The 23,042-nt window shown below is 43.9% G+C and overlaps 1 protein-coding gene across 1 annotated transcript in view; it reads right to left on the reverse strand.

Annotated features, from left to right (window-relative positions):
* The window catches only part of ankrd55 (ankyrin repeat domain 55), a 97,414-nt gene that overhangs the window by 33,638 nt on the left and 40,734 nt on the right, over positions 1–23,042 (reverse strand). The window contains exons 5-8 of the mRNA XM_080186126.1: positions 21,920–21,980; positions 17,815–17,943; positions 8,602–8,786; positions 245–412 (exon numbers count right to left, since the gene is read on the reverse strand). Coding sequence (XP_080042252.1) covers positions 245–412; positions 8,602–8,786; positions 17,815–17,943; positions 21,920–21,980 — 543 coding nt within the window. The remainder of the gene's footprint in view (positions 1–244; positions 413–8,601; positions 8,787–17,814; positions 17,944–21,919; positions 21,981–23,042) is intronic.

Here is a 23,042-nt window from a genome sequence, read left to right on the forward strand (position 1 = left end):
TAAGTCCTAATGCCAGAGTAGAGTGGTAAATTGATCAGGTAGTATTTGACACTAAAATGTAGTGCACTGCAAGTACTTAATAAACTTACGCAACTAACTGGCACTAGAATCTCTGGGCTTGATAAGCAACAGAAAGTATGAAGGCATCTATTTGAACGTACATTGTACTATAACTGGTGTATTAGTGTTATATTTATCCAACATTCTTTTCTTGTATTAATTGAAAGGTTTATATGCAACCCACCTATTTTCCTGTGAGAACAGCTTGATACATGCTGTGTGCCCACAGTACATTGCATATGTCAAAGGAGTGTTTTCATTGATGTCCCTTGGACTGCTGTCCACTCCCAGCTGCATCAAAGATTGTACACAATCTGCTTTCCCTGCTGCAGCAGCCCAGTGAAGTGGTGTCCTAGGGAAAAATAAGGAAACACATTGAAAAAGCCAACAGTTGTTACATTTGAACAGCACTAGTAAATGTTTTGCTGGTATGTAGTACATTGCATAGCAATAACTTATGAACACAAACCTCTGTGAAATACAGTGGAAAAGTTAAATGGGAAACATTCCATGGAAGAATTAAGGTGAGAAATAAAGCTTTCAGTATGACATATAAATTTGTTCCTAGTTATGAGGAGCAATTGGAAATTTGAGTCATTGCCAACAAACTCTTGGAAACTTATGGTATCAGGTCTTGAAGCTGGAAGACTTGTATGGCAATGCAATATATCTGTAATCCTTCCTTTTTAAATTGCTTTAAATGTTCAGGGCACAAATGTAAGACCAAAAGATGGCATCCCATGGTGCAGTATCCCTCAGTACTGAGGGCTAAATTGTATGGTGGGCTTCACACCCTGATGTTCGGACCAAATGAGCAATCCCAAAACCTTTCTCACTAGCAGTAGCCTTCGGTGGATGTTTTTACCAGATGCAGCCTCCTAATTACACGTTTCTAGACTTGCCATCAATAAAGGATGGCATGTGGACTCCTGATGCTGCTAGCCCCATTAAAAAACTGGCAGCTCTGAAACCCAACTGGGAGAAGTGGGCTCTGCTGAGGCAGTTCAAAGACTTTGGAGACTTACGTATCCATTAAAATTCTGGATGGCTGAGGGCAAAAGGCCGATTGAGGGGAAATTCCTCCAGGAAAATGATTGGGGTCCCAGGGTTGCATTTCTCACCCAATCCACACGCTTTCGGTGAGAGGACCTCTGGTGCCAGTTTTTCTCCTGGCTGCTACAGGGAGGCTGCCTTCATGAAGCTGGCAGCCACCACACATGGGAGGGTGCTATTAATGGTCTCTGATAGTGGAATTATCTGTCCAAAAGTGTTAGCCTAAATTAGTTTTCAAAGGCATAATTTTCCTAGCCTTGAACTGGGAATTGAAGGCCCCTGCAGATGCAATACTGCAGATTTCAGATATTTTGACATGTTGATGCAAATTTCAGAATTAATGGTGAGTCCAGGAATGTGGAGGTTCAGCCAATTTTAAAGTCAAGACTCATTCTGACCAAACCTGGATGATGGATGTACCTGGCTAATTGCTGGGGGCGGTACTGTGGTAGCCGGTGGCACAGTGGCTAGAACTGCTGCCACATAGCGCCAGAGATCCAGGTTCAATTCTGGCTTTGGGTGACTGGGTAAGCTTGGATGAAATTTTCTTACCAGTGAGCTTTTGAGGTGCTTTTTGTCATTGTTGTAACGTTGGAAACAGGGATATTTCAGAAAAAGTAATGGTACATTTCCATGAGTTCTCTTAGACTGCCTGGTAGTCACCCAATTTTTTTCTGTCTGTATACTCCTAACATGTGGGATGATCATGTCCCAAATGTACCACAATGAATCCAGCCACTGCTCAAGTTCCAAAACCTAGATCTCAAGCTTCAGCAGCCAGTGACATGTTCTGCAGATGTGTTCATCTCGGACACATGATGCATCCATGACTTCCCACATACAGCAGGATATACATTCCACTTTGCAAGGTTGACCTGCCATAAGAATGATTACAATCAGAATATTACAGTAGAATAACATACCAGTTACCCACCAATTTGTGTATTTTCCTATAGCAAAGTAAGAGACTGAAAAAGGTATAAAAAGGAAAGGAGAACCATCTGCACTGAACTCCCTCACTCACCAAACCCCCAGCTTGACACCCAGAAAGGAAGAGACATTAAAATACAAAATACTCAATACTGAAATAATTGCTCCTGCAGTAATTCAGTTAAATGCCAGTTTCCCTTCATCAAACACCCTTTATTGATCACTAAAGGGAAGGGATGTGTGACCTACAGCTAGGCAGTCTGTACTCAGGACCTACAACATCAGTACAGATTGAGCAACAGGTTTAAAAATCCTCACTGACAGCTTCTCATTGGGCGATCTTCCGCTCACTCAATAAGAACATTAGAACATAAGAAATAGGAGCAGGAGTAGGCCATCTAGCCCTTCGAGCCTGCCCCACCATTCAATAAGATCACGGCTGATCTGTCGTGGCTCAGTTCCACATTCCCGCCCTCTCCCCATAACCCTTAATCCCCTCGCTTATCAAAAACCCATCAACCCGCGTCTTAAAAATATTTAGCGAGGCAGCCTCCACCACCTCAACGGGCAGAGAATTCCAGAGATTCACCATCCTTTGAGTGAAGAAGTTCCTCCTCAACTCTGTTCTAAACCGCCCCCCCTTTATCTTGAGGCTGTGCCCCCTAGTCCTACTGTCCTTTCTGAGCGGGAAGAGTCTCTCCACCTCTATCCTATCCATCCCATTCATCATCTTATACGTCTCAATGAGATCTCCCCTCATTCTTTTAAACTCTAACGAGTACAAGCCTAGTTTATTCAGCCTCTCCTCATAGCTCAACCCCCTCAACTCCAGTATCAGCCTAGTAAACCTCCTCTGTACTCCCTCCAAGGCCAAAATATCCTTGCGTAAGTGCGGCGACCAAAACTGCACACAGTACTCCAGCTGCGGCCTCACCAATGCCCTATACAGCCGCAGCAAGACCTCCCTAATTTTATATTCAATCCCCCTCGCTATGAAGGCCAGCATCCCATTAGCCTTCCCGACCACCTGCTGCACCTGCAGGCTGGGTTTTTGCAACTCATGCACAAGGACCCCGAGGTCCCTCTGCACCATCGCCTGCTGCAGTTTTTCTCCACGTAAGAAATAGTCCTTCCTACCATTATTCCTACCAAAGTGGACCACCTCGCACTTGCCAACATTAAATTCCATTTGCCATTTCCTGGCCCATTCGCCCAGCCTATCTAGATCCTTCTGCAGACCCTCCACACCCTCCGCGCAATAAGAAGGCTCGTATTCCACAAAACTCACAGGGAGATCTATTGATGATCCTTCAAGGCCATCATAACTTCCCTCCCCCCCTTAGGTCCATGTCTCTGCCAGCACTTCCACTATGGGAAGCTCCTTTCTGTTGCTTAGCGGTTGGTCTGATGTCTGTCAAAGGCGGGACTAGGTCAGGCAGTGTAAACAGAACAGGGGAGCTTCATTTCTGGAGGGAGCATCACAGGGTTACAGATGCAAGTTCCTCCTTAGGTTCCTTTCAGCTTGGAAAATCACTTCTTCAGCCTCCATTTCTGAGTCCATGACTTCACTGTCCAGAGGGACTAAGGCAGAGACAACTTCAAACTGAGGGCTGTCACTGTCAGCAGCCATCTTCATAGCCTGTAGTGAGGCCTGCTTGGGCATAGCCTCCCTGGCTCTAAGATGGTCCAAGTGCTTAAGGTTTTACCCTGGACTTTGACCTTGTAAGATCACATTTTCTCCATTACGATCCCAGAGACTTAACTGGGACCATCTCTACAATTTCTCACGTGAACCAGATCACCTGGTTGAAAGTTCTTTCTGTCCTTGCAGAATCTTAATTTCTTTTTTTGATTTTCCTGTTGGTATTCCATCCTCCCCATGATGAGCAGGGAGGAGGCAAAGAGGCAGGTACTGCATCTTCTTCAATTGCATAGGAAGATGCCAAGGGCAGCAGATGAGGTGTTGAGTGTGATGGAGGAGTGGACCAGGGTGTCCCAGAGAGAATGGTCCCTGCAGAATGCTGCTGACCGGGAGGGTGGGGGGTGAGGGTGAAGGGGTGAGAGATGTATTGAATAGTGGCATCATGCTGGAGTTGGCGAAAATGGTCGAGGATAGTCCTTTGAATGCAGGCTGGCGGGATGAAAAGTGAGGACAGGTGGGACCCTATCCTGGTTCTTGTTGTGTGGCTTTATGTGCACCTCCTTCAATCTGGTCTATTTATTTGCTGTTCCCAATGCAGTCTGCTGTAAATCAGAGAGAGCAAATGCAGACTGGATGACTGCTTTGCTGAACACCTATGGTTAGTTTGTAAGCAGGACCCAGACCTTCCTGTCATTTGCCACTTTAACAAACCACCCTGCTCCCAGTGGACCACATGTCTGTCCTTGGCCTTTTGTAATGCTCCAACACAAACTGGAGGAACAGCATCTCATCTTCTGAATGGGTACCTTGCAGCCTTCTGGACTGAACATTGAGTTCAACAACTTCAGGGCATGAACGTGTTCCTCCATCTTCACTCCATTTCCATTTATTTTATTTCATTTTGCTTCATCCCATTCATCCATTTTATCATCCTTTTTCCCCACTTTCATTTTTCCACTTCTCCATTCCAGGTCTCCTTCGTGCCTCAAGGGCAACTACCATAATCCCCAGGCAATCCCTTAACCATCTATACCTCTGTTCTATCATTCACGCATTCTGTCACTTAATGGATACTCTGAGCATCTTCTCAGCCTCCTGAATCCTCATTTACATTCCCTTTGTTCAAGCCGCCATTCTCCCCCCTCCCACCCCACCCTCATAGTCTAATTCTCTGCCGGCACACTTTGCTCTTAGCTCTGAGAAAGGGTCATCTAGACATGAAATGTTGGCTCTATTTTGCTCCCCACAGATGCTGTCAGACTTGTTGAGATTTTCCAGCATTTTCTGTTTTTGATTTAGAATCCAACAACTGCAGTATTTTGCTTTTATTTTAGGCTTACATTAACACTACAATGAGATTTCTCTAGTTGCCACACTCTGGTGCCTGTTTATGGAGGGAGAATTTAGCATGGCCAGTGCACCCAACCAGCATGTCTTTCAGACTGTGGAAGGAAAACTGGAGCACCTGGAGAAACCCCGTGCAGACACGGGGAGAATGTTCAAACTCCACACAGACAGGAATCCAAATTGGTAATCGAACCTGGGTCCTTGGAGCAGTGAGGCAGTGGTACTAACCACTGTACCACCTTGCCATCTGTGCATGCTGCGTGTGTGACTGCTTGAGCACCAAATGCGTGATGTTGAGTTTTTATTATTTTCATGGGGTTAATGGTTAATGAATTTCCTCTTTGCCTCAAGAAACCTTGTTTGATGAGTTCCTGATTGCTCACCACTTAAATAATTAAATACATTCTGATTTGGAAACAACATATCCGACTGAAAGATCAACTTGAACCTTTGTTGTGACCAACTGAGAAGGTTGAATCGAGGGGAGTCAATTCATCCCTTCTCATCTGGTTGTAACGGTTGAAGATTTAAATAAAAACCTGCACAGATTTGTGAAGATCAAATTGTGCTTAAACAATTTGATTGAGTTTTTTGATCAGCTAACAAGGCAGTGTTGATGAGGGTAACACAATTGATGTCATGTACATGGACTTATAAAAGCATTTGATAAAGTGCTACATAACATGCTTATCAGCAAAGTTGAAGCCCATGAAATAAAAGAGACATTAGCAATATAGATATGAACTTGGCTGAGTGACAGAAAAGTAGGCATGCAGAGTACAATTTCAAAATTTGCAGATAACCCTGACCCTGGATTATTGTTTTTGTGAGGAGAATAGTAATAGATGTCTCGAAGACATTGGCAGGCTGGTAAAATGCGTGGATACATGCCAGATGGAATTTAACGCAGTAATACATTTTGATAGGAAGAACAAGGAAAGACAATATAAAGTATAGAATGTAATTTTATTGGAATTCTGAGGAGCAGAAGGACTTGGGTGTATACATGCAGAAATCATTAAAGGTGGCAGGGCAAGTTGAGCAAATGGCTAATAAAGCATATGGAATCTCAGCCTCCTCCAGTGGTCTCCAGCATCTCAGATACCAGTCTCCAGCCAATTTGATTCACTCCAAGGGATATTAAGAGGCACTTGGAGGCACTTGATACTTAAAAGGCAATATTCAGTGATGATATTCCGGCAATAGTACTGAAGACTCCAGATCTTGCCGCTCCCCTAGCCAAGCTCTTCTGGTACAGTTACAATGCTGGCATCTACCCAACAATGTGGAAAATTGTCCTGGTATGTCCTATACACAAAAAGCAGGACAAATCCAACCTGGCCAATTACTGCTCAATCAGTCTACTCTCAATCATCAGTAAAGTGATGGAAGGGGTCATCAACATTGCTATCAAGCAGCACCTGCTCAGCAATAACCTGCTCAGTGCTGCCCAGTTTGGGTTTCACCAGGATCACTCAGTGCCTGACCTTATTACAGTCTCGGTTCAAACAATGACAAAAGAGCTGAATTCCAGAGGTGAGGTGAAAGTGATAGCCCTTGACATCAAGGCCACATTCGACCGAGTATGCACCAAGAACCCCAGCGAAACTGGAATCAGTGGGTCTCAGGGGGCAAGTTCTCTGCTAGTTGGAGGCATACCTGGCACATCGGAATATGGTTGTGGCTCTGGAGGGGCAGTCATCTCAGCTCCACAACATCACTGCAGGAGCTCCACAACATCACTGCAGGAGCTCCACAACATCACTGCAGAAAATTGTTGGTCCTAGGCCCGACGATCTTCAGCTGCTTCATCAATGACCTTCCCTCCATCATAAACTCAGAAGTGGGGCTGTTCGCGATGATTACACAATGTTCAGCACAACTCACGACTCCTCAGATACTGAAACAGTCCATGTTCAAATGCAACAAGATTTGGACAATATCCAGGTTTGTGCTGAAAAGTAGCAAATAACATTCGTGCCACACAAATTCCAGGCAATGATCATTGCATTGCCCTTTAATATTCAATGGTGTAACCATTACTGAATCCCCCACTGTCAACATCCTTGGGGTTACCAATGACCAGAAACTCAATTGGACTCACTACATGAATACAGGGCTACAAGAGCAGGTCAGAGGTTAGGATACTGCGGCGAGTAACTCACCTCCTGATTTCCTAGAGCCTATTCACCATCTATAAGGCAAAAGTCAGGAGTGTGATGGAATACTCTCCACTTGCCTGGATAGGTGCAGCTCCAACAACATCCAAGAAGCTTGACACCATCCAGGATTAAGCAGCCCACTTGATTGGCACCACATTTACAACATTCAATCCCTCCACCACTAATGCTCAGTAGCAGCAATGTGTACTATCTACAAGATGCACTGCAGCAATTCACCAAAGATCCCTAGACAGCATCTTCCAAACCCATGACCACTTCCATCTAGAAGGACAAGGGCAGCAGATAAATGGGAACACACCAGCTGCAAGTTCCCCTCCAAGCCACTCACAGTCCTGACTTGGAAATATATCGCCGTTTGTTCACAGTCACTGGGTCAAAATCCTGGAATTCCCTCCCTAATGACATTGTGGGTCAACCCATAAGACATGGACTGCAGCGATTCAAGAAGGTAGCTCACCACCACCTTCTCAAGGGCAATTAGCGATGGGCAATAAGTGCTGGCTAACCAGTGATGCCCCTGTCCCACGAATGAATAAAAGAAAAATCTCCATACGGGATTATAAAGCAAGACATAGAGTACAACAACAAGTGGATTGTGCTGAATCTTTATAAGACATTGGCCAGAGCTGAGGTAGTGTGTTCAATTGTGGGCACCACACTTCAGGAAGCAAAGCAGTTAGGATGCAGAAAAGATACTCAAGAAGAGTTCCAGAATGAGAAACTTCAGTTATTTGGATAAATTAGGGAAAGTGGGATTGTTCTGCTTAGAGAAGACAATGTAAAGAGGAGATTTGTTAGAAGTGTTCACAATCATAAGGGATCTAGACAGAGTAGATAACGAGAAAGTATTCCTATTGGTGGAAGGATCAAGACCAGAGGAGATTGAAAAACAGGTGATAAAAGACAAATCTTTATTATTACATTGTGTGGTTAGGATCTGGAATGCACTGGCTGAGAGTGTGGTGGAGACAGGTTCAATCGTGGCTTTCAAAAAGAAATAGGATAATTATCTGAAAAGAAAAGAGTTGCAGGGCTTTGGGAATAGTGGGACTGGCTGAGTTGCTCTTGCACAGAGCTGATATGGATTCTCTGAGCTTAATGTTTTCACCTCTGCTTTGAAGAAGCTTTTTAACATGCTGTTATCACATGTTGTTATTCATCAAACATTTTATATTACAGGTTACTTTAAGTCCTAGATGAATCTAGATAGCCGATATCTGGTGACAATGGGGACAATATTAGTGTGCTCAAAAGAAATTCAGGATAGATGGACCTTGTGGGTCACAAGTATATATTAAGTGTGTGTTGTACTGGTAAAATTTAAATTAAATACATAACAGGAATGGAAGATACTGAATCACTTTGGAGTAGATACGCATGTAGTACCTGTCGTCCACATCAAGTGGTTGCAGGTTGCATTCTGGAATTCTTGCTAGATCATAGATGATATCACTGTATCCAGCTGCTGCTGCTATATGCACACTTGTCTTTCCATTTTCATCATCATAGTTTATTATAGATGGGCTCAGATGATGATCCAGAATAATAGAAGTCATGGCTCTATTTCCACTCTGGCAAGAAGAACAAATTAATGAGTAAAATATACTTCATGATTTGACAAGGATGATCGTCTTCAATGTTCAAAATCGTAACAATCCTCTGTTTGAGCTGAACTTGGTTTACTATGGTAGCATCGAAAAATAATTAAATGTATCAAGTTTAATGCTCAGCTGAAGTTATTCAGAAGCATTGTTAGCTTATCTGTAAAATATCTTTCATTATTACAATGCAAAGACTTTGGGGTCAATTCTTTAGGGCTGCTAACCCCATCTGGGAATCCCGATGACTTGTTAAACTGGGTGAGAGGGCTAAATCAGGACTGTAGCCAGACATCAAGCCAATTGTGAGTCTCCTGGCTCACTGCACCTGGACAAATCTCAGCCAGAATGGACAAGGACCAAATAACTTAAGTACAATTATTGGGCTGAAAACCCAATTCAATGACCTCCTGGGATGCCCGGTCCCCCCAACAGGAAGTAACACAGCCGCCATTTAGTGCACAACCTGAAAATTGGGAACCGGGCGTTGTGCACTCTGAGAGGGAGCAAGGACGTAAGTAACCTTTTAAACTTTCTCCTGTGATGCAGAGGAGGGTATTTCACATAACCTGGTGGCAGGGGGGCTCACGCTGTGGGGAAGATGTTGATGTTGGTGGGATCTCCCTAGGGATGGAAGTTCTGTGTCTAGACTTGTCCAAGTTGCTATTAAAGTGTGGTAAATAATCCTGTAGAGTTACTTTCAGGCATAGTACCAGAAATAGTGTTGATTCATATCTGTTTCATGTAGGAACTTTGAGGTCCCCTGTTCACTTAGAAATTTATTCCCCAAGAACATCTGGAAACCTTCTTAGTTGTATCAGCACCCCATTCAAAATGTGGGATTACCTTGATTTTAAGAGCCCCAGTTGTTAGCAGACCTCTTTGAACTCCTTTGATTGATAGGAGCTGTCAGTTTCACTGAAGAGATCCCCCTTTTTGTTTGGACTGAGCATTAGCTTTTGGCAGACATCTTTGAACGCCTTAGATTGACAGCTTCAGAGCAGATCAAGGAGTGGATGAGCGAGGTTTGTTTACACAAGGAACAAATGGTCCATCAACCGCGAAAAGCTTTTGTGACAGACAACCCAAGTAACATCATGGGGCGGCACGATGACACAGTGATTAGAACTGCTGCTTCACAGCGCCAGGGACCTGGGTTCGATTCCTGGTTTGGGTCACATTGTGGAGTTTGCATATTCTCTGTGTCTGCGTGGGTTTCCTCTGGGTGCTCTGGTTTCCTCCCACAGTCCAAAGATGTCCGGGTTCAGTGGATTGGCCATGCTAAATTGCCCCTTAGTGTCAGGGGGAACAGCTAGCATAAATGCATGGGGTTATGGGGAGAGGGCCTGGGTGGGATTGTGGTTGGTGCAGGCTCAATGGGCTGAATGACTTTCTATACTGTAGGAATTCTATGATACATCAAACACTTCATTGTTGAAATAACCAGTTAATGCTCCATTAAGTCTCAAGTGCTTCCCCTTTACACCACACCTATTCTCTCTTGTCCCATCTTTTGTACACCACATGTTTTTCTTTATCTCTGAGCCTTTCTAGAGTGATAACTGCTTTCTAATACAATTTTTATTTTAAAATTGGCTATTTTTTCTTGGCTTCCAAGCTTCCAACAAAGGTGCACTCTTAATAAAATTCATCTTAAGGCTGTGGCTTCACTTCAGTATCTTAAAAAAGAGCCACATGCCTGGACAGAGTTAACATCTCCACCACACAAGCATCTGTCACAGCCCCAACAAGAAGGCACATGGGTCCCTCAATGAGGCTCCACTCACTTGAGTCACTGGAAAACCCAGAATAAGGGCCATATAGCCTTTCTCAAACACATTTATATTGCTGCCACGGATCCTGAGGGTTATTGGCTCATGATTTGGGCAGGAGGGATCATGAGGATGGAAGCTTTTCAGAACAAGGGACTAGTTGCAAATCATTGACAGGGACTGGGTTGGAGTCTCAAGTTAATGTCCTTGAAGGGTGCGTGGTGGGGGGAGTAGCAGTCTGTCACAGATCCTATAATGGCTGCATTGCTGTAAAGAGCTTGGCTACTTAACAGGAAAAGAGTGGTGTGATGTTCAATCCTGATCATCCACATCCTTCTTCACCTCTGACAGCACCTGTGCTCTCTCACATTCCTGCTTGCCTTGACTCAATTGTTCAGTATCATTGATAATTCAGCAATCTCATAAGCCTTTGTTTCCGAGTAAGGTTCAGACAAAGAGGCAGTCTGGCACAGTGAGGGCTTGCTTGTCATCTATAATGTTACCCTGCCAGTAAATTTCATAGTCAATCGCTGTTAAGCATTGCGGTTCATTATCCACTATATTCAAGCAGTTTCCTTACTTTGTAGCAGGGGTCACACTTCAAAAGTAATTAATTGTCTTTGCAGTGTTTTCAGACATTGTAAAAGATGCTACAGAAGTGCAAGTTCTTTCTTTATTTATATGACAAAAGGATTAATTTTCACAAGACATAAAAATTATCTAGTTAGTTATAAACAAAGAACAAAAACAGCCTGGGAAACAGGCCCTTCAGCCCAACGAGCCCGCACCGCCATTTTAACATTACCAGTCCCCCCCTCCACCCATGACCCTTATCTATGCTTATGGCATTCCACATTGAGGGAAAACTAATTTAGGGACAATTTATTACCTCCAATCAGCCTAATAGTACATCTTTGGGGCGTGGGAGGAAACCGGAGCACCCGGAGAAAACCACGCAAGCCTGGGGAGAATGCGCAAGCTCCCACAGACACTGGCCCACATCTATGTGTCTGCACAGCAGACAGTGATAGTCACTGAGCTGTCGTGTTGCCCAGCATCTGGTCCAGTTTAAGCGTACACTAACGACATGAAGTACTAGGCTACTCTCAAACATCCAAGAGCAGCCCTTGTATGACCCATCGCGTGTATGCCCCTCGTTGGACAACAAGGCGGACCAACTTAAAACTTGTGAATTAAAAGAGAAAAACATTAGTATCATTCCACATCCTAATACATTACCAGGGACGTCCCAATGCTAATGAACCTTATTTAAAACAATCTCCTATATCCTCCCATTTCCAACCCACTCATTTGCCTGTCTAAGTAACTCTTAAACAACTCCAGCGTGCCTGCCTCCACCACCTTGCTTGGCAGAGCATTCCATACCCCCACTACCCTCTGTGTGAAAAACCTCCCTCTAATACCCGTCACCCTAAGCCCGTGGCCCCTCGTACTGTGCGTTTCTAACATAGGAAATAGCTTACCACTGTTTACTCTATCTATACCCTTCATAACCTTATATACCTCTATTAGATCCCCCCTCAGTCGCTGTCTTTCAAGGGAAAACAGCCCCAATTTACTCAATCTTTCCTCATAACCAATTCCTTCCATACCAGACAACATCCTGGTAAACCTCCGCTGCACTGTCTCCAGAGTCTCCACATCCTTCCGGTAGTAAGGCAACCAGAACTGGACGCAGTACTCCAAATGCGGCCTAACCAACGTTCTATACAACTGCAACATTAGACTCCAGCTCTTATACTCTATACCCCTTCCTACAAAGGCTAACATATCTTAAGCTTTCTTCACAACCTTCTTCACTTGTACTGCCACCTTCAAAGACTTGTACACTCGCACCCCCAGGTCCCACTGCGTTTCTATACTCTTTATAGGCTTACCCTTTATCATACAACTCCCCCCTACATTATTCTGGCCAAAATGCATCACCTCACATTTATCTGGATTAAACTCTATTTGCCACATATCTGCCCAATATACCAGCCTATCTATATCCCGTTGTATTGCCAGACACTGCTCCTCACTGCCCGCCAATCCAGCCATCTTAGTGTCATCTGCAAATTTGCTGATCACAGCACTTACTCCCTCTTCCAAGTCATTTATATATACTACAAAAAGAAGAGGTCCCAGTACTGAGCCCTGCGACACACCACTAGTGACAGACCTCCAGCTAGAAAAGGACCCTTCCACTACTACTCTCTGTCTCCTCTTAGCAAGCCAGTTCTCAACCCACCTAGATACCTGGCCTTGTATCTCATGAGCCTTTATCTTTTCAACCAAGCTACCCTGAGGGAGTTTGTCAAACACCTTACTGAAATCCATATGGACGACATCAATGGCTTGTCCTTCGTCGACCGTTTTTGTCACCTCCTCAAAAAATTCTACCAGATTCGTAAGGCAAGACTTCCCTTTTACAAAGCCATGCTGCGTATCCCTAATCAGATCGCAACGCTCTAAGTGCTCATACATCCTATCCCTAAGAATCCTCTCCATCAACTTGCCTATCACTGATGTCAAACTCACCGGCCTATAGTTACCAGGGTTATCCCTCCTACCCTTTTTAAACAACAGTACCACGTTCGCTATCCTCCAGTCCTCTGGGACCTCACCTGTGTCCAAGAGACAAAGATTCGCATCAGAGGCCCAGCAATTTCATCTCTCGCCTCCCTAAGCAGCCTAGGATAAATGCCATCAGGCCCCGGAGATTTATCAGTTTTAATGCTACCTAAAAGCCCTATCACTTCCTCCCTCGTAATGGATAGTTCCTTCAACTGGTCTACAGCTCCCTCGAAGACTGTACCAGACATCAAGCCCCTCTCCTTTGTGAATACTGACGCAAAGTATTCATTCAGGATCTCCCCCATTCCCTCGGACTCTAAGCACAATTCCCCTCCTCTGTCCCTGAGGGGACCGATTTTTCCCCTAGCCACCCTTTTGTTCCTAACATAGGAGTAAAACGCCTTTGGATTTTCCTTAATCCTACCTGCCAAAACCATTTCATGCCCCCTTTTTGCCCTCCTAACTCCCCTTTTGAGATCCCTCCTACTCTCTCTGTACTCCTCCACTGGTCTCTCTGTTCCCAGTTGCTTAGACCTAACATATGCCTCTCGTTTCTTCCTGACCAAGTCCTCAATATCTCTAGTAATCCATGCCTCTCTAATCCTACCTTTCCCATCCTCCCTCTTAACCGGCACATGTCTTTCCTGCACCCATTTCAGTTTTCCCTTGAAAGACTCCCGCATGCCTAACGTGGACTTGCCCTCCAACAGCCTCTCCCGGTCTGTATCCCTAAGCTCCTGCCTAATCCGGCTGTATCTAGCCTTCCCCCAATTTAGCACCCTCCCTTTAGGACAGCACTCATCCTTTTCCATTGGTATCCTAAAGTAGACAGAGTTGTGGTCACTATTAGCCACATGTTCACCTACTGGAATCTGACACGGCTCATTGCCCAGAGCTAAATCCAGTATAGCCCCCTCTCTAGTCGGGCTATCTACTTACTGCTCCAAGAACCCTTCCAATACATATCTTACGAATTCCTTCCCGTCCGAACCCCCAGCTCTAGACACCTTCCAATCCACCCCAGGGAGATTAAAATCTCCCACTACAACAACCCTGATCTTCCTACAGTTATCCAAAATGTCTCTACATATACCCTCTTCCACTGCCCGCGGGCTGTCGGGCGTTCTGTAGTACACCCCTAGCATAGTAATCGCTCCCTTCCTATTCCTCAACTCCACCCACAGAGACTCAATTCCTAACCCCTCTATATTATCCTCCCTCTGCACCGCTGTGATGTGCTCCTTAACTAATAGCGCCACTCCCCCTCTTCTTTTCAATCTTCCCCTGTCGTGCCTAAAACACTTATACCCAGGAATATTTTGCTGCCAGTCCTGCCCTTCCTTTAACCTCGTCTCCGTCACTGCCACCACATCTAAATTCCTCGCGAACATTAAGGCCCTAAGTTCATCCGCTTTACCCGCCACACTCCTCGCATTAAAACAGAAGCACTAAAGACCTACAGGCCCACTCGGATCCTCCTTCTCCTGGGAGATTTTCCTCTCATCTAGACTTACCCTGTCACCCAACTCACTCCCAATCTCAGTGCCTACTGAGCTGTCTCCTCCCCACCCCCCCTCCATATTAGTTTAAACCCTGCCGAAACACTCCAGCTAACCTCCCAGCTAAAATATTTGTGCCCTTCCCGTTTAAATGTTCCCCATCCCACTTGATTATCATTGATTAAGTTTTGTATTTCTCACGGAAGACAAATGGGTCAGTGTATTTCAGACAGCCGGGTTTCCATTTGTGCCAAAGGTCTACCCAGCAACCATTTCATGTTTAAATAAGTGTCAGTTGGCTTTAGGTGGAACCCTGATCCGAGAGAAATTCCCAGCTTTGAGAGCTGCCAGCCAATCTGATTAGTTGGCAGCTCACCAGTCCCTGCAGTGACAAGAGCAGCAGTGGACAGAAGAGGAAATGCATGAAGATAACAGAATCTAAGTCCTGGGAGTGGACAGCAAGATAGAGTGGGGCCAAAATTAGAAGGGGTCTTTTGATGGAAGCCTGAGCCCAATCATTTTGGCCTTCTTCCATGCCTGAGAAATGCTCCTGCCAGCCTGAAATTTCAGGCTGGGTGGGACAAGGCCCATAAGTGGCCAATAACTGGAATTTAAAAGGGTTGAAATATGGAACGAATTGCATCCCAGCTGCAACCCTGGATACAGGACAACCACATCAATTGCAGGACATAGATTCCGGTACAGTTGGTCACCCTGATTAAAATAGAAGACATGAGGTCATTTGAATGTATTAAGCTAATGTTTTCAAACTTTTTTCCAGCAACTCAATTTTACAGAATGACCACCCCTCATCACTCACTGACCAGGCAAGCTGCAGTACTGCTGTTCCAGTCACAATCCAAACAGGATTATACACCTTCTCACCTTTTCCTTTCATGAAGTGCACATAACTTGAATTCTATCAGGCAATATTGATTTTCCTTCTTATGCTGGCTATATCATTGTCTGAGTCGAGAGATTCTCATTGTCGTGCGTCCTCTACAAATTGTGTGCAAGAAACACAACACCCTGCTTCTCTTTTGAACAGAATCACAGAACATCTCGCTATGTTTTGAAGACATCTAGTGATGTTTTGAATACATCTCACTATGCTTTAAACAGAATCACAGAACATCCTGGGGGTGATTATCCCAGAGCACAGCTGGCCAGGATATTTAAGTGGAGGCTGCTTAACGCACAGTGGTTAGCACTGCTGCTTCACAGTGCCAGGGATCCGGGTTCGATTCCCGGCTTGGGTGGAGTTTGCACTTTCTCCCCACGTCTGCATGAGTTTCCTCTGGGTGCTCAGATTTCCTCCCACATACTGAAAGATGTGCTAGCTATATGCATTGACGCAAACAGGTGCCAGACTGTGGTGACTAGAAGAATTTCAAAGTAACTTCATTGCAGTGTTACTATAAGTCTTACTTGTGATTAAAAAAAAACTTTAACTAATGGGCTTCCGGCTGAGTGCCACAGCCTCCGTGTGTTTCCGCTGGCCAGATTTCCAGCATCGGCGTGGAACTGAATAAGTTATGCGAGTGATCATTTACATTTCATTAGTGGGCCTGGAACTGAAGTCTCTGGGCCTGCTAGTGTCCACCCACTAGTGGGGAGCTGACAGCCCGACCCTGCTGGAGTGAAGGGGGGTCATGGAGGTCCCGCAGGAGGGCAGGGGTAAGAGGGGCTGTCCCTGGGCACTGCCTGTAGGAATGAGGATGTGGGAGGGTGGGGGTTGGGACTGCCAGGGGCAGAGATTGAGGTCAGCCAGAGGCCAGTGATTTGGTTGTGGGGGGACAGTTGCATAGCCAATGATGCAGGGTCGTGGGGCTGGCCAGCGATTGGAGGCCGGCAATGCAGGGTTACTGCAGAATGCACTGATCTCAGCACTGACAGATTGGCGCATGTGCAGTGGCCCTCTCAGCGCTATGCTGCCGGCCTCTCCAGCGAGAATAGGACCCACCCACCACTTTTCAGCATGATTCACGCTAGGGTATTCTGTGATGCATGGAGTGTGGGAGATTCATTTTGAAAATCCTGCCGAAAAAAACAGCAAGATTTACTCCAGTTTTTACACAAATTCAGCATTTAGATTTTTTTGGGAGAATGTTTTTTTAAAACAAGAAACTTGGCAACCTATTTTCAACATCCCTGTGACCCATACGTGGTTCGTGAACGCCTCCCCCACAAAGGGAAAATTGTACACTGTTAAAACAGAATCAACCTGACCTTTATATCATTTTCAAAAGCCTGAAAATCCAATGTGATATCTTATAGGGCACATGACCTACAGGGTTAGAACTGGCATGTGATCTGCCAGATTACAAAAATCACATCAATTACTAGACTACTGCTTAGGTGGTGAAGACAGAAATGTACTCTACTCCAGCAATTCCTAGGCTAGGCTAAGAAGATTTGTAAGAGCTACTTAATTTGCAGAACTCCTATGAAACAGGAGTACTCACTTGAGTGTATTTGGTTGGTAGGTAATTAACTGAAATGTATCTGGTTGCCTGTATTAGCTAGTATTGCTGAAAAAAATCTTGATCAAATTAATTTAGCTTTCTTGGTACAAAAGAAGAGACTTGTAATTGTGCTAGAGAGACAAAATATGTAATCCAAAAGCTTAGCTTCCCCTCTTGGAATAATTGGAGATTTGTTGTAAAGCCTGTATTACTGTGTGATTGTACAGCAGTACGAGATAATTATAAATAGTTTATCCATTACAAGGGAATATATTTTGCTAAAGCGCATTGTATTTGTTGTTAGAAATTTATTTACTAATGTTAAATATGTATTACTTTCCTTTATGAGTCCTGCTCTATTTATGAGTACAGCTATAATTCATACTTATCTCCTCAATCAATGTGCATAATTTAATCTTTTACCCCAGCTCCAGTTAGTAAAGCCCATCAATGTTTTACATGTTAGCTGATAGAAAAAAACATTCCTGATTGTCGTCTCTGACATATCTAGCCAGAAGACAGAGGTCTAATAGTTTTGTAACAACTGTATACCACCTCAGAACAGCTGAGAATATTCCAGAAATTGAACCAAAGATATTCCTGGTTTTTATGTTTTGGTTCCACATTGTGCAGTTAATTTACTCCAGTTGTTTTAAGCATCAGGATTTCAGTTAGAAAATAATCTTACCTGCACTGCCCAGTGAAGAGCTGTTTTAAAGTCTTTGTCAACCAATGTTGGGTCAGCTCCTTTCTGTAGTAAGGCCTGAACATGCTGTGGCCGATTGTGAAAAGCAGCCCAATGAAGCGGGGTCATACCCTGAAGGATAAAGAAACAAGTTTTAAAAACTTGGGACAAGCATTTTTACTAGCTTGTGCTTTGAAACATTTTTTTCTTCTCCTAAATTTGTCCTAAAATAAACAATAACTGGTTTGTTCATGTTATATAACTGTAAAGGATCAATTAGTATTATGAACTTGAAAGTAAAATTAAAGAAGTTTACATTGACACTTGGATCTTCCCACCAGAGGCTGCACTCGGAAAGCTTTTCTGTCTTCTTCCTGCTTCTGCTGCTTTAATTCTGGAATCTCTCTCGGATTTTTCCTTCAAACCTCCTACTTTTCACATAATGCTAGCCCTTAGTGACACCTTCCAAAAACATGATCCCATGTACCACATGCATGCTAATAATATTCAGCTCTATTTCATCACAATCTGTCTTAGCTACTTTAATGTCTTTGACTTGTTACACTACTTGTCCTACATCCAATACTGGATTAGCATAAATTTGCTCTAAATAAATACCGCAAAGATTGTCGCCATTCACTGGATTTTCCCGGCTTTCAAGGGATGAACTGGGGGTGGAGGGACATATAAAATGATGAGAGGAGGCAGGAATGGAATGCTCATATTTTTTCTGCTGAGCCATTGAAAACAACGGGGAAGGTAAAGAATGATCCATAAGAACATAAGAAATAGGAGCAGGAGTAGGCCAACTAGCCCTTCGAGCCTGCCCCGCCATTCAATAAGATCGTGGCTGATCTGTCGTGGCTCAGTTCCACATTCCCGCCTTCTCCCCATAACCCTTAATCCCCTCTCTTATCAAAAACCCATCAACCCGCGTCTTAAAAATATTTAGCGAGGTAGCCTCCACCACTTCAATGGGCAGAGAATTCCAGAGATTCACCACCCTTTGAGTGAAGAAGTTCCTCCTCAACTCCGTTCTAAACCGCCCCCCCTTTATCTTGAGGTTGTGCCCCCTAGTCCTGCTATCCTTTCTGAGTGGGAAGAGTCTCTCCACCTCTATCCTATCCATCCCATTCATCATCTTATACGTCTCAATGAGATCTCCCCTCATTCTTTTAAACTCTAACGAGTACAAGCCTAGTTTATTCAGCCTCTCCTCATAGCTCAACCCCCTCAACTCCGGCATCAGCCTAGTAAACCTCCTCTGCACTCCCTCCAAGGCCAAAATATCCTTGCGTAAGTACAGCGCCCAAAACTACACACAGTACTCCAGCTGCGGCCTCACCAATGCCCTGTACAGCCGCAGCAAGACCTCCCTACTTTTATATTCAATCCCCATCGCGATGAAGGCCAGCATCCCATTCGCCTTCCTGACCACCTGCTGCACCTGCAAGCTGGGTTTTTGCGACTCATGCACAAGGACCCCGAGGTCCCTCTGCACCATCGCCTGCTGCAGTTTTTCTCCACGTAAGTAATAATCCTTCCTACCATTATTCCTACCAAAGTGGACCACCTCGCACTTGCCAACATTAAATTCCATTTGCCATTTCCTGGCCCATTCGCCCAGCCTATCTAGATCCTTCTGTAGACTCTCCCCACCCTCCGTACAATTTGTCTTTCCACCAATTTTGGTGTCATCAGCAAATTTCGACACCCTACACTCGGTTCCCTCCTCCAGATCATCTATATAAATGGTAAATAGCTGAGGCCCCAGCACCGACCCCTGGGGCACTCCACTAGTCACCATCCGCCAATCCGAATAGCACCCATTGACCCCCACTCTCTGCCTCCTATTTGACAACCAGTCCTCTATCCACGCTAACACCCTACCCCCAACTCCATGCCCCCGACCTTCTGCAATAACCTCTTGTGAGGTACCTTGTCAAACGCCTTCTGAAAATCAAGAAAGACCACATCCACCGGCTCTCCTCTATCCACCGCCCTAGACACATCCTCATAGAACTCCAGTAAATTTGTCAGACACGACTTCCCTTTAACGAAATCGTGCTGCGTCTGCTCTATCAAGCAGTTCCCCTCAAGATGCCTCGCTATTTCCTCCTTGATGACGGATTCTAACATTTTACCTACAACAGACGTTAAACTAACAGGCCTATAATTCCCCACCTTTTGCCTGTCACCCTTCTTAAACAACGGCGTAACATTAGCCGTTTTCCAATCTTCCGGCACTTCCCCGGAATCCAGTGACGTCTGGAAAATAACCACCAAGGCATCCACTATCACCCCCGCCATTTCTTTCAGGACCCTCGGATGCATTCCATCCTGCCACTCAGAGGCGAATTGACCCCCTTAGGTGGCCAATTCCAGGCTTCTTTTTGCCACATTTGGCACAGAGGAGATGAACGCTCCTCTGCCTGGCGATACCGTCTGGTGGCTTCCTTGCAGGCTCAAGGTGATGGCTGCTATTGAGGAACTCCATGGCCCACGCAAAAGCCACTAGATAAACATTACCATCCAGCCACAATAGTGCTCCCCACTCTTCTCAACTGACACATTATCCTTGCCAAGGCCTGCCTGAGAAGGCCTGGAGGCCAGACCCCATTTACCTGGTTCAGATGGTGTCATGCTTCCATGGTGTTCATTTTATCCATTGAAAGTCTTAACAGTGGTGCTGCTGAGCTGTCCGCCCTCTAATGGGTCAGCAGTTCCTGGGGGCAGATGGCCAAGCTCCCAACATTCCAGTCCATTGTCGGGTCTCTGACCATGGTGATAAAATTAAGCCCATTGTGTTCAGTCCTCACCATAAACTCTGTTCCCCAACCACTGACTCCATCCCTTCCTGCCAGCTTCTAAATTTTATTCATACCCTTCACAACCTTAATATCTTGATAGATGAGTTTCAGATCACATATCAGATTCATCGCCCAAACTGCTTACTTCTACCTCCATAATATTGCTAACTCTGTTCCAATCTGCAGACAGCTAAGGAAAAGCAGACATGAAAAAACAAATTGAACACAAAGGCTGCAAGTAATTACTGAGTGAGTAACAATAGCGGCAGTAAATTTTCTGCTCCCATCTCCGGTTGAAATGAACAGTGATGTATGGCAAAACTTGCAGTTTTTCCACTTACAATGGCAAAACTATGAGATTACAATAGATATTAACAAACCTGAACTGTTAAGAGTAGCTACGTGACTAACACAGCTGGGAAGGGACTGCTATTAAGTGTATACTATCCTTAATCGAACACACAAGCAAAGGCAACAGATGGCAGAAATTCTGAACAGACATTTTGAACCCCAAGTAAATGTTGCATGTGAATGGTATGTATTCAACACTAGAGTTCAGAATGAAAACAAGACTATTGAATAGTACATGATGGCAGTAACACAGTTTGCAGGAGCAGGTCTATCCAAACAGTTAAAAGATGACCTGATTAAAGAAAGATTGGACTGCTTGGTGAGAGACACTCCAGGCCAAAATGCAGAGGCTTTGTCACAGTCACATAGGATAAAATTTGTGATTGGGAAGAGTTGTTTCAGTACTGTGATGGGAAGAAACCTAATTAGGGCAGTTCAAACATAGGGTTCCAGGAAAGAAGGAAAATGATTTGGGAGTTGACAACATGTTCGGGTACTTTGGAGAGAGTAGGGAGATTGGAGAAGTGATGTTAGTTTGCAAGAATTCTGGGAGAAAAGGTATTTTCAGGGTGAATTGAGGATTGTAGTAGTGTATAGTATATCACATTTTCAAATTCTGGGACGATAGAGATGGGCCAAAATGATATTTTTCACTCCTGTACCTTCTTACCTGCTTATGTATTTTGTTATGAAAGTTTACACATAGGAAATGTAGGTTGTGAGTTTCAGCAGGGTCTCCCAATCTCTTGACTTAATTTAGGAGAGAGATCAACATTGTCAGCCATTTATGCCCTTTCTCTATTGTGAGAACATCTGCCTAAGTTACAGTAGGAGATTAGAAAACCTACACAGAAATTATGGTCCTAACATTGTTATGTGGTTAGTTCTGAAAGGATTTTTTGAACAATGTAATCAACAGGTTAAAAATAAATCATTTTTTCACTTACCTCATTGTCTTGATGATTTATCTCACACATAGTGGTTTGCTGCAACAATATAACTAACAGTCTGGAGTAAATGAAAAACAGTTTTTAGGACAACATTACAATAAAGAACAATTTTACAGCAGATATATCTGTTAATTTGTGGATTATAAATGCAGTATTCTTCATGGTTAAAGGAAGAAGGGTTAATTTACAGCTTCTTCATAATTGCCTCGATGAATACTGGAATTACCCACCCACTCTTTATTTGCTAATTTTGCACATTGGTAATTGAAAAAAAAAATCCACAGTGTTACTCATAGCACAGTGAGGACAACATCTAGTGAACAACAGGAGAATGTATCTTCTAAATCAATTAGCCTAAAGAATTGAGAAATAAACAGAGGACTCAGAAGAAAGGTGAATTAATGTGGTTACATTCAATGTCAAATTTGATACAGAAAGAGAAAGAAAGATTAAAAACAAAAAACTGGAAAAAAGCAATGATGTAAAAGGATAAAAATGGAAAAAATTGACATTTTAACAATGTCCCAAAACATTTCACAACCTGAAGACATCAGCTTATTTTATTAGATTGATTGATAGACATTAACTATTATCACATTGTTAAAAGGATATTTGTGTTTGTGTTGTGAAAGTTAATTTATCTTTCTATGACAAGATTAATGGTGAACTAATGTGCAAATGCAGCACTTTAGAAATCCAAAGGGAGAGTAAGCAGAGATGCCATCTTCATAAAACTAATGGCAGAGCATTGCCATCATCCAGGAACTTGTACCAATTCACATGGTATTCATTTTCCTTGCTAAAAGTTGCTGGCCATATATTTAAATAACTGCTTAATTTTGGCTGCCATCAAGAAAGCAGCCAAGTTTCTCCTGTAGTACCGCTGACCCACTACAAGACTAGAACAAAGATGATGCTACCTGCTCAAGACGTGAGAAGAAGAGGGCCTATTTTAGCCACTTCTCTTATAATCGACCTTCTCTTATATTCTACCCAATACAGATGCAATATTGGGTAGAATTTTCTGCTTCCACCAATGGTGAGAATCATGGTGGCTGCACAATATTTGGAATGATTGCAAAAATCTATTTCTTGCTGTTAGAAAATCAGTTTGGAATTT

Source organism: Carcharhinus amblyrhynchos, chromosome 1 (assembly GCF_965287045.1).
Source record: "Carcharhinus amblyrhynchos chromosome 1, sCarAmb.v2.hapA, whole genome shotgun sequence".
Lineage (NCBI taxonomy): Eukaryota > Metazoa > Chordata > Chondrichthyes > Carcharhiniformes > Carcharhinidae > Carcharhinus > Carcharhinus amblyrhynchos.